General features: G+C 31.4%; 2 protein-coding genes across 2 annotated transcripts; one reads left to right on the top strand and one right to left on the bottom strand.

The window, feature by feature from the left end:
• The first annotated feature begins 200 nt into the window (after window positions 1-200).
• Window positions 201-969, top strand: LOC133312749 (uncharacterized). Its single transcript, XM_061514010.1, has 2 exons — window positions 201-242; window positions 334-969. Exons 1-2 carry the CDS (start codon window positions 201-203, stop codon window positions 967-969), a joined length of 678 nt encoding a protein of 225 aa, XP_061369994.1.
• An 8094-nt stretch (window positions 970-9063) lies between these two features.
• LOC133312752 (uncharacterized) lies at window positions 9064-12092 on the bottom strand. The gene is made up of 8 exons (XM_061514013.1): window positions 11771-12092; window positions 11414-11694; window positions 11122-11328; window positions 10948-11040; window positions 10750-10851; window positions 10361-10660; window positions 9696-9752; window positions 9064-9165 (listed from the first exon to the last, which is right to left on the bottom strand). Exons 1-8 carry the CDS (start codon window positions 12090-12092, stop codon window positions 9064-9066), a joined length of 1464 nt encoding a protein of 487 aa, XP_061369997.1.
• Window positions 12093-12473: the final 381 nt, after the last annotated feature.

Raw genomic sequence — 12473 nt, 5'->3', positions numbered from 1 at the left:
ACTTGGAAGGGAGATAATGGCTTTAAGCCAGGATTTGCAAATCAATTAGAAAAGATGATACACGCCAAGATCCCGGGATGTTCACTGAAAGAATCCCCTCATATAACTTCCCGGATTAAACATCTTAAGAAGCACTACAGTGCAATATGAATGAGAGGGCCTAATGGTGGGAGCGGTTTCGGTGGAACGACAAAGACAAGATGATTAACGTGGAAAAAGAAATTTATGATGACTGGATTAAGGTAAATTCATTTTATTAAATTATATCTTCAATTGTTTCTATATGATTACATTTTTTGGACTTCATGGTTGTACTAATTTGTACCTTATCAGACCCACCCCAGTGCCAAAGGGCTTTTTAAAAATCCATTCCCATTCTTTGATGAATTAGCACCAATCTTCGGGAAAGAGGTTGCAACCGAAGAAAGGGCAGAGGGACCTGAAGATGCTGTTCAACAGATGGAAAAAGAGGCTGCTGTTTATGATGAGAGTGGGAATTTGGCAGATGATTTCTTTGAACAAATGCTGGACCCTACACAGAGTCAGAATTATTGTCCAATGCCTGAGCCTACAACTGAAGAGGGACCTGAAGTACATTCACCTGTGTCAGTAACTGTAACAAAAAAGGGTAAGAAACGAGCAAGGAGTGAGGATGTTGTCATTGGAGTAGTCTCTGAAGCAATGGACAAGCTTACCCAGTCACATACAAGAACAACTAACAAAATAGATAACCTGGTTGGCTGTTTTAAACATAAGGCAGAGGATAGGGAGCTGAGAAGGTCAATTCTGGAAGAATTAAAACAGATTGAAGGATTAAATACTGCTCAAAGGGTGAAGGTTGCAATGATCATGGGCAGAGATAGAAAACTGACTGATGACAATTACATGGTTATAAAAAATCTACAGTTACTTGTAAGTCCAAACTTCAAAATTACAAATCTCAAAGTGACAAAGTCTGGATATTTGTGAAGAGTTACCTCAAAGACAACCTCCGACTGTCGATTATACAAAAGAAATAAAAAAAATTACCAACGTTTCAAGTTTGGATATGCAGCTTGCAACGTCGTTGAGGTTCACCGTTAGTGCCTTTCCACAGCTTCGCGATGCAGGAGTAGCAGACCGTGTGGGTGGCGGACGGAAAGGTCTGGCACAATGCGGGCTTGGCGGTGTGCAGCAGATCTCCGGCAACCCTAGTTCCAGCCCCACGGATAGAGGTGAGGGAAATTGTGCGCAAAGAAGCAAACAAACCTCGTCAGCACTAGAGAGACAGAGAGCGAAAGAGTTAGACACGACAGTAAATTATAACGTTGGGTGACACAAGGAAAATCAACAATATTCAAAATGTATGGGTAATTTGGTAATTTTGGTAAAGATTCCCATCATTTTTTTATAATCAACCAAACATAGTTAGTCAAATTAATCCAAGTTTCCTATCAAATTTTTTGGGCTATCAAACATCTTTTTGCAAATTATCCCGTAAAAAATTTGCTAACTATTTTTCCGCAAATTTTTTTCCGGGATCAAAAAAAATTTCTCATCTACCAAACGCCTCCTTAGTCTTTATAACAAATTGTTAAGAATAAGGCGTGCAAACAATAGCGGACCTAGAAATTTTTTTTAATGTCTGCACACTTAGAATAAAAGAAAAAAGAAAAAAGAATTTAAAGAAAATTTTAAATATATTAAAATACAAAAGAATATATATACAAAAAACTTTAACTTAATATAAAAAAAGTAATCAAGAGTCAATTGTTACAATAGAACATTTTGGGTCCTCAACAAAAATTACAGGCCTCAATTTAATCTCTTAAGAGAAAAAAAGTCTACTCGTGATCCCTCAGAATTCAAAAATAGACTCAGATAATCAAAATCATGGTCTTCCGAAATTTAAAAAGATCCACATTAATCCCTCAAAAGGACTAACATGGGTCTATTTTAGATTTTAAAGTGATCACGAGTCGACTTTTTTTTAAGAGATTAAATTGGATCACGTGATTTTTGTTCATGACCCAAAATATATTTTTTTTATTTTTTTTCAAAAAATTAGTGTGTGCACTTGCACACACTAAAACATACACAGGTCCGCCACTGCGTGCAAAGGAGAGCAACCTAAATCAAGTACCTCATCAAAGGAAGCCTTAGATTCAACAAAATTATTTCTCCCGCAACAAAAGATACAATTATCTACTGCGATCCTAAAACGACGTAATTTTTTGGTTTGAAAAAAAAAATTAGGGCATTTTAAAAAATTTATATTTATCTTGTGTCATGAATTTTATTAAAATATCTTACATTTTTCTCAAACTCCAAAATAACGGCATTTTAGGATTGTAGGATATAATTTTAATTTTATTACAAGAGAAATTTTAATATATATATATATATGGGATTGCATTTTCTTATTTCACAGGTGATATATATTTTTTCCTACTGAGACATATAAACGGGTCCCACAAGTTTAAAAAAAAAAAAAAAACAAACAAACAAACAAAGCATGAGGTCCAATGTCTGTACAGGAGAAAAGAAAAAATTTATGTAACAGAAGACAATCATTTCCATATATATATATATATACTCTTTATTTTATTTTAATGTTTTGCATCTTCTATTTTACTTAAAAAATGAGTTTCCATGACAAAGTTCATGTCACTATAGTGGCTGCTTGGTCATTGAAAACGTGGTTCGCCAAATCAATCCATCAGGAAAAGATGTCAATAATTCACTAATGTATGTGCGGGAAACGAGGTTAATATGTCATAGTTAGCTATATTGTCAAACAAAATTTCTCGAGCATTAATTGTGCGTAGGATGCATAAGTATCAACGAAAATTTATAATGAACTTTGTATTAAAAAAAAATTAGGATGAACTTATAATGACCTAAGCAATGAAGAATCACATTGCTCTTTGTCACTCGAGGTAGCCTCCTCGTTCACTGATGAGTTTAACTTCTACATATTACATAATTATGGAAGGAGTATTCAATATTTATTTTGTTTCATGGTTCTCGTTTCGATTCAAGATTAAATAAGATAAATTAGAATAGATTTGAGTTCTTGAAATTTATATCCGATATATTTTAAGATCGCGTTTAAAGTTAAATTTTGAGTTATTTCAACTTAGCTTAATTTTTAACAAAATTTTAAAACTTATAATTATTTTAATAATTTATACTAAATAATTAAAAATTATTTAAATCAATACTTTTTGCATAATATGTTAATATATTTATATTGATATAATTTGTTCCATTTGTAAAATATCTATTAGTGTTTTGTTTCCTACATTTGAAGTTAATGATTTAAATGTCAAATTTACTTAGTCCCAAATTTAGTTATTAATTAAAATATCACCAAGTTAGATTTGAGTCTATAAAATCAATTCGATCAAAATATTAAATCAAGTTAAACTCATTCTGTTATGTTATACAAATATCCATAATTTATAATATTATTTATTATGTAATATTATATTATTATAAAAATTATTTTGGCTTAGGTGATTATTAAGGGTTTAGAGATTTTAGGTAATTATTAAAGTAATCGAGTTTGACCTCTTAAATAGTATTTATCATGGGTTGCCTCTTTTTTTAACCTATAATCTAACTCCTAATGAACTAAAAACTGTAAATTGATAATTGAACGTGTTTATTAAATTTGACATTTTATTACGAGTTGCTTAATTTTTTTTATTTAATATTTTCCTAAAATGACATATAATATATTTATTTATTTAAGATTTCAAATCGTCTGTCAATTATAACTATGCATATATTTTTTTAAATTTTAAACATTTTCTCTATCTTAATCTATATTATAATAGTTTAATTCTTTTTTTTTTGAATTATAATAGTTTAATTCAAAATAGCTTATACAAGTCATAAATTTAAGGGTGGCAAAGCAGAAACTTGCCCCGCTCCGCTTATAAAAATGGGTTGAAAAACTCGACACGTCCCGTCGAACCGAACTCATTTTGAATAGAAAAGTGAAAATAAAATAACAAAAATGAGTTAGGCGGGTTGGCAGATTAGGCAAGATGGTTTAGGCGAGTTGAAAAATTCGGCTCGTCTCACCATAATTGACAGTTGGGGAGGGTCAATCTATCATGCTCATACGATATATACTCGATAGTAATATAAAATGGTTATATATATATATATATATATATATATATATATATATATATATATATATGAGAATCATCCGTTTATAATTTTTTTTACAAATTACACTAAATTGCTTCATTTTTTGGTACTTAATGGCAACGGAACGCAAACTATAGACCTCAAAAATGTCAACTAGATTAATGAGTAATTATGTGTTTTTAATATTGAGGTATATCTTTTCAATTCAAATAAATTTCATATAAATAATTCTATATTTTGAATAAAACTAAATTATTATATTATCAATTATTACTATCTTGAAGGTCAGTCATAAAATACATATAAAAATTTCATCCAATTCGTTATTAGTTAAATACAAATACAGAATTAGTATTTTTCACAAAAAAAAAATTATACCCATAATATATATATATATATATATATATATATATATATATATATATAAGTGTGAGAATTTGACAAGTGTATAGTTTCGTTAAATAGTACTATTATTTTAAGAAAAATAAATTGTAACTAAATGAAAAACCTTTGCGCAGCAAATGTGTGATGCGTTTGTTCAAGACACTTCTCTTCCGATCTAGTGCACTATTATTTGGCTTCCTACGCCAGAAGAATTTATTAAATTAAATACTAATTGTGCTTCTAGAGTCAATCCAGAGGTTGCTGCTTGTGGTGGGGTGTTGAGAGACTCAAGTGGCAACTGTAGAGGTGGATCTTCTTACAAAATTGGTACTTGTTTAGCATGGAATGCAGAACTATGAGTGTTCTAAAAGGGCTCCAACTAGCTTAGAGTAAGGGTGTCAGGAAACTAATCATCGAAAGTGACTTGAGCTCTATTGTCGCGTTGCTCGCTAGACATGGTGAGAAAGCTCGTGAGTCATCTTTGGTGACTCGAATTCGAACATTGATCAATCGTAACTAGCAAGTACACTTTATTCATACATTAAGGGAGGCTAATTGCTTCACCGATTACCTGGCGAACATATTGCTAAACCACCCGGATACGAATGATCATCTGTCTTCTCAGAACCTCCTCCTAGATTGCTCTTATTTTTGCTTGCTGACTCCTCAATCACTCCTCGAATTAGGGGTGTCGGTTGACTCTTTTCTTTTTATTTTCTACTTTTCAACTTTTCTTTATGTATAAAAAAAATGAAAAAACCTTTTTACAAAATAAATAGATAATTAGTGGCGGACCTATTTGGTTTTCTATGTGTGCAAGTGCACACATAATTATGAGTGTCACTCAAAGAACAATTTTAGTGGTTGTATTACCAGAAATAAAGCACAGATATTAAGAAAGAAACACATCTTATTTACTGCTTATGTTTTAGTGGTTTTATATCATTAAGTTGATTACTATTTTTTTATGTTAAGTTCAAGTTTTCTTTTCTTTTGTTGTTTGAGGATTATATCCCTCATATTATATGAATGAAATTTTTTGCCAAGTTATATGATATTAAAGAAAGTGAGATGACACATTATTCAATGAATTGGTCTTGTCTTTTCTTAATATGACAAAAAATTTGGTTCATGTAACATAAAGGATATAATTTTTTTTATATATTCTTTTATTTTTTAATGCATTTAAAACTTTGTTTAAAATTTTTTTCCTAAAGCACTGCCCCCAAATCCCCTCCACTAAATATTTGGATTAAATATGCACACATAAATAATATTTTATGAGTCCGCTACCGTAGATAATGATAAATAAAATGAAACATAGTTAAAAAATAAATAAATGCATGAACCACACGCATTTACATTTTTTTTTATCTCCGTTCTCATGATATTCAAAATTTGATGGGAAACACATTTTGATTATTTTTATTTTCTAAAAACAATTTTTAGCTTTGTAAACCATATATGTTAATGAAAATGTTTAAAAAATATTTTTTGAAAATAAAAAATAATTAATATTAAAACAATATTTTAGAAATAAAAATATACCCTAAGATTATTTTTTTAAAATAAAATTTATTTAAAAAAAAAATTTAGAAAGCAAAAATACCTAAGAATTATACATTCATATCCAAACTTGAGAACCAGTTTACATGACATCAAATATTCAAGCGTAAGAATTGAAAATTAATTTTTTGATTCACGTGTTATCTTTTTCTTGATTATATAGAAATAGTTATGGACGATAGCTAAATATTAGGGCTAAGATAATTACTTATTTTGATTTCTAATATTAATTTGATTATATAATTATAATTAAGGATCTTGGATGACAATGGTAATTGGTGAGCATGTCATTCCCGCTCCTATAATAAAAATTAAACCGGATCTAATATCCATTGTAAAAAATCCGGATCTAATTTCCATAGTAAAAAATGATTCAAAACTGGTTTAGGTAATGCAATTTCCCTTGAATGATACTAGAAGTGAGAACTGGGAAGAGATTAATTACATGTATTTTATGCCCGTTCCAGAATCATGAGATTCCTCAACTACTGATGAGTGAAAATCTCTCCTATAAACAAATTAAAGCATGCAAAGTTGCTCATTTTTAGAGTCAAAGCCGCATCAAAGTCAAGTAACCATCACCCGTTCACCAACATACCTCGGAATTTATACTTTTTTTTTTTTCTCCCTCCGGTAATCTTATACGTTCCCTATTGACTAATCCAGAATTTGTGGTATGTCCAAGATTAAGGCTCGTGGTATGTCTAATATTAAGGCTTTAAACTCTTTCCAAAAATAATATTGTGGAGGATCGAACACATACTTTCACTTCAATCTACTCAGCTCTCTCATGTACCAATTGAACTATTATCATTTGGTTCTCAAAATTTTATACTTGATAGCGTAGGTAGGTCGCTGAGCTGTGTGAAGAAAACTAAAATGGAAGTTAAATTTCCTTATCTTTGTATATAGCCCTTTTCTTTCTTGGTTTTCAATGACAGTAACTGGTCATTGAAAATATTAGATCATTTGATTAGTATTAATAATTTACAACTTGCAGCCACGAGGAAATGAAAATTGAATAATGAACGACTCGAACTAGCTAACCCAATTCTGATACGACAACATTTTTGGTGCAAGGTCAATTCCATTTTTATCAAAGAAAGAAACTTTTTTAACGTGCACATAGATGTATCAGGCTATTACAATAGAATATTGATAGATCATTTCATTAAGCAAAAAAAAATAAAAATAACGGAATATTATTAGGTGGGAGTGGGGCCGTAACGAAACCCTAGTTCCAGTCGTACTTACTTTTGACCAACCAAATTAGCATTTTGGCAAAAGGACGTGCACTTCATACCAGCCACTACTACCAAGCTTTTGCTTTTCTCCAAGCACTACTCTTAATCACGTCGCTGATTACGGGACTGGTACGGGTACCCCTATTTTCCATTGTCGTTTTCTAAGAATATGGATTACAACTTAACAAGTTACAAGTATGAATTTCCCTTTTTTGATATATCACGGCTTATTTAAAAATCTTATTATAAGACTTTAAATAACCTTTCAGATTAAGTCATATTTTTAAGAAGTCAGGTAGAGTGTCACACCTTACTAAAAGACTTATATAAGTTAGAATCAGATCTTATGTCTGCGAAATAATTAATACTCATTTAAAATAAAATCGGAGCAGTTTCCACCCGTAATATCAAACAGGGATGGAGGGAAGGGGGAGCAGTGAATGATGCCCTCACTTCAAAACTTTTGCTTACTAATGTGTTATATTAATGAATTCTTTTGTTTATATAAAAAAATTTAATATTCAATTTTTTTATCTGAGTATCTCTTTTTATAATATGATTCGTTTTATTGTAAAAAAATAATAATAATGCATGTACTATTCGATAGATATAATTAAAAATGTCGAATACTATAATTGGAAGATTTTGATTGTAAATTCAATGAATATTACAAAACTTCTGACCATAATTATATAGTCTAAACATTTTTACATATAGTTAGAGAATAATATAAACTATTAAAAATGACTTCCCTCAACACCTTAAGATTTTAAGTTGAATTGGTTCTTTATATTGTATTACACTACAACAATCTCTGCATTTGAAGGCGGTTGGATAGACGTTAAGAGGCGGTTAAAACCGCCTTGAAATAGTTCAATCGGCGGTTGAACATCCGCATCTGATATGACTGTCGAGATGGCACACAAAGGCAGTTAGGGATAAGCGCTGGAATATCCGCCAGAAGTATACAAGGGCGGCTATTAAGGCGGATAAAGTCGACGTAGATTATTCCAAAAATAAGGAAAAACTGTTTCAAGGCGGTTAGACGAACCGCCTCCTAAATCAATATAGCGGTGTTTTATGTGGCGGAATGAGAGGTCGGAAATTATATGAAAAAAATGCAAAAATTAGTCCTGGCAATTGGTTAACCGCCTCAGAGTATAGTATTTATTTTTTATAAAAAAAATTAAATAAAAAATTGTTTTATTTCTTTAAAAAAAGGTGAAACATATTTAATTTTAAAACGTATTTATTTTATTTTGAAAAAATAAAAAATCACCACATATTACCACACACATCTGAAACGTATTTAATTTTTTTTTAAAAAATGAAATTGTTTTTAATAAATTATTTTATTTGAAAAATCCAATATTATTTTATTCAAGGCTTTATAAATATTGGTGCATGGAGAATATGTATGCAAAAAGTAAACTTCATTCATTCTGTAAAATGGAAAACAGTGATATTCATATATACCAAAGGTTAATATATCCATGTTCTATGCAAAACTAGGTACTTCCTAGCTTACATCCAAAAGATACCCAGGTTCTATGCAAAACTAAGCAATTGGTAACATCCAAAAAATACCTGGGTACTGCTGTAGCATGAAAAACATAAAAATTGAAAATACAATGTCAACATCCAAAATAACCAAATTCCATGTACAACCCAGTAATATCCAAAATACATGTTCTATGGAAAACTTCCAAATACTGGGAAATTAAGATTATGGTGGTGGGGGTGCTGGATTTGATGTTGTTGGTCCATCAGAAGGGTCATGACTAGCATGGGAGGACTTTCTGATTCCAGGAGAGCCCAAGTCAACAACCTGATATAGTGGGGGGAAAATAACATACATTAAACCATTAATTAATTAGAAGAATGTATGTTGAGAAAACGCAAAAATAGAAGAGAAAAGTTAGTTGGAGAATTGCAGATATTTGTGTTACTAACAGAGACAGGTACATGATAAGTACTATTTATACACATAAGAATAACTCATTTCAACATAACAGAAATAGATTACTTAATAAGGTAGAGAGTGCAACTGAGCAACGAAATAGTCCATACACACGAAGGACCCAAGACATGTATATATATCCCAGCAACTATATAATCCATACACACTAATAATTGAAGAAATTTTGTAATATATATACCAGAAACCATATAATCCATACAGAGTAATAATGAAAGACAACTCAATATACATACCAGGAAACACAATCCATACACAGTAATATAAAAATGATGTTGAGTATAATAGTACAAGCAACCAGTATGGTATCCATACACACAAATAATCCAAGACAATTACAATATATATATATATAGCAGCAATATCAAAATAATCCATACACAGTAATATTCCAATATGTTGAGTATAATAGTACCAGCAACCAGTGTGGTATCTCTCTACAAACAAATAATCCAAGACAATTACAATACATATACCAGCAATATCACAATAATCCATAGACAGTAATATTCGAAGTTGTTGAGTATAATACCAGCAACCAGTATGGTATCTCTATACAAACAAATAATCCAAGACAATTACTAAAGGACAAACCAGCAATATCAAAATAACCCATACAGAGCAATATTCCAAGATGTTGAGTATAATAGTACCAGCAACCAGTATGGTATCCATACACACAAATAATCCAACACAATTACAATATATATATACCAGCAATATCAAAATAATCCATGCACAGTAATAATCGAAGCCATTTTGAATATGTAGACATTCAACCATTTAATCCATACACAAACAACTTAATATATATGCTCTATAATGGTAGACAGCTTAATATTAATCCCAGCACAACATAGGAATTTAATTTTTTTTGGGGTAAACATTTAGAAATTTTTATGCAAACTCAGTGAAACAGTATATATGACAGAAGTACCACTAATCTAATACATTGCAGTAGAACCACATATTTTACAAAGGAAACAGTAAAAAATTAAATATAGTTAAACAACACATGTAAATATGAAGAAAAGGTGTCATATACCTGATTAGATGGTAAGTGACCACCAAAATTATGCATAAAAAGTGCCATTTGCGCTTTTAATGTATCCAACTCTAGCATCTTGCCCTTTATAGTATCCAATTCTCCTTTCAAGGCATCATACTCAGCTTGTGTAGGACCAGTAGAAGAAGTTGATGCTGAACTGGTAGATGTTCTACGGATTTGACTTGGGACCACTCCAAAACCCATGCCTCTAACCCGACCTGGGTGTTCCTTCCCAAAGACATTTACAAAAGCCTCATGTTCAGTATTGGCTTGTTCCAACTGTTGAAGTAATTGGTCCTACATACAGGGCATGAAAAGCATGTAAAAGTGCACCTTAAAGGTAGAAAGTAATGTAAAAAAATAAATTACAATGAGAATGAGTATACATTTTTTAGCATAGCTTCGTCATTCACAAAATTGCCATCTTTTTTCTTGTGAGAAACAGCATACATCTCACCTCTGCTATATTTGTGTCCTTCTTCTATTTCCTGTCATTTGGCATAACACAAAGGCCAATATTACAATTATTTATAGAAGCAGAATATAATCATAATCAAAAATTAAACTTGTTTAAAAGACCATACCAGCTCCCTTTTCCTCCTTGCTAACGTCTTTGCGCCGAGTGTATGTGGGATTGTTTGTTTCTGTCTATTTGCAGTATTGATGATACTATACTTCTGCATGTTCAATGAACAAAAGATATATTATTTTTTAATAACAGACAGCAACCAACACATCTTTTTGGCATTCTTCATTACCTTTGCTTTCTCACTTGTTTTATATGTCAAAAAGCTTGCCCATTGTTCTCTTGTCATGCCATCAGGGTAAAGATCAAGGTTTTCCTGAAAAGATTTGTCTTTCTCATATATCTCATTGGCTAGTCTCCACCTATTGTCTTTCCACTTCTTACCCATGTTGCCCGTACAATAATGGTAGTGGTCATCATTATCCATAACGAATCTCCTCTGCAAGAGAAAAGTTTGCTATAAATTATACATAATAATTTAATTAAAACTTAAACATTTTTTAAAATTAAAAAACCATTCTCACCTTAATAGTGTTGACCCAAACATCTTCCTTGTAGATTTTAGGTACGTCAGGCCACCTTGCATAACTTATAGGGAATATGTTTGGGTTACACGCAATGTGTCCCAAAAATCCACCCAATAGGCCAGCAGCCTCCCCAACAGGTTGATTATCTTCATTCCATTCGATAACTACTCTCTTATGAGGAGGAAGAACCAAAAGATCTCGCACACGTAATCTCTCTTGATCAGCCACTCCATTATCAGCTATTATGTTGTTGTTTAATGCAAGAAGAAGATAAAAAACTGGATTGTGAGAATATGTTAATGAAGTATAACTTTAATATAAAAATGCATTTTTGGTTACAACAAATGCAGTTACCTAACACATCAACAACCCAATACTTATTGCATGTCCTTTGGGAAGGGTTTCGTGGTATTTGATTGGAAGGCTGAGATTGACCACCAAGTGGATCAGATTGAGGAGGTTGTGATGTAGGTTGAGCAGTTGAAGATGTAGCAGGTTGTGGTGCAGATTGAGCATGAGGAACTTGTTGGTGGACCATCAAATCACGTGGCTGACTATTCAATTCTTGAGTCGGTACTAGAGAGTTTAAGCTCTGTTCTTGTTCATTGCTTGTGAGTTGATTACCATTGGAGGTTGTCGAGTTGGTCCTTTTTGTGAACCTCTTTGTACGTGCCATTGTCCTAATTACACAAGAAAGTTTGCAAGCACACATATATAGTGATATAGAATATACAAATCCCATTAAATCAGTAAGACCAGTAAGTACAGCATGATATGTTATTTTTGCAAAATTTAAACCAATGAAATATTACTATGCTAGTGTAACTTTGGTTAATTATACCTGCAAACCCAGCATGTACACATTTTGATATTCATTAAACCAGTAAAACAAACATGTACAACAAAAAGGACAATACAGTTGTTCTTTGATAAACTGTTTAACACTATAAGCCTTGTAGTGATGTGAACAAAAAACATCACTTATATGCTAGATACGACACAATATCCAAAATAAACTCCAATATAAACAAGTACACTAACTGTATTCAGGAAAATT

This window comes from Gastrolobium bilobum, unplaced genomic scaffold (assembly GCF_033153095.1).
Source record: "Gastrolobium bilobum isolate Gb01-03AN ecotype WA unplaced genomic scaffold, APGP_CSIRO_Gbil_v1 utg49346, whole genome shotgun sequence".
Lineage (NCBI taxonomy): Eukaryota > Viridiplantae > Streptophyta > Magnoliopsida > Fabales > Fabaceae > Gastrolobium > Gastrolobium bilobum.
The sequence above is the reverse complement of the archived record's forward strand: the minus strand, read 5'-3'. Positions and strand labels throughout refer to the sequence as shown.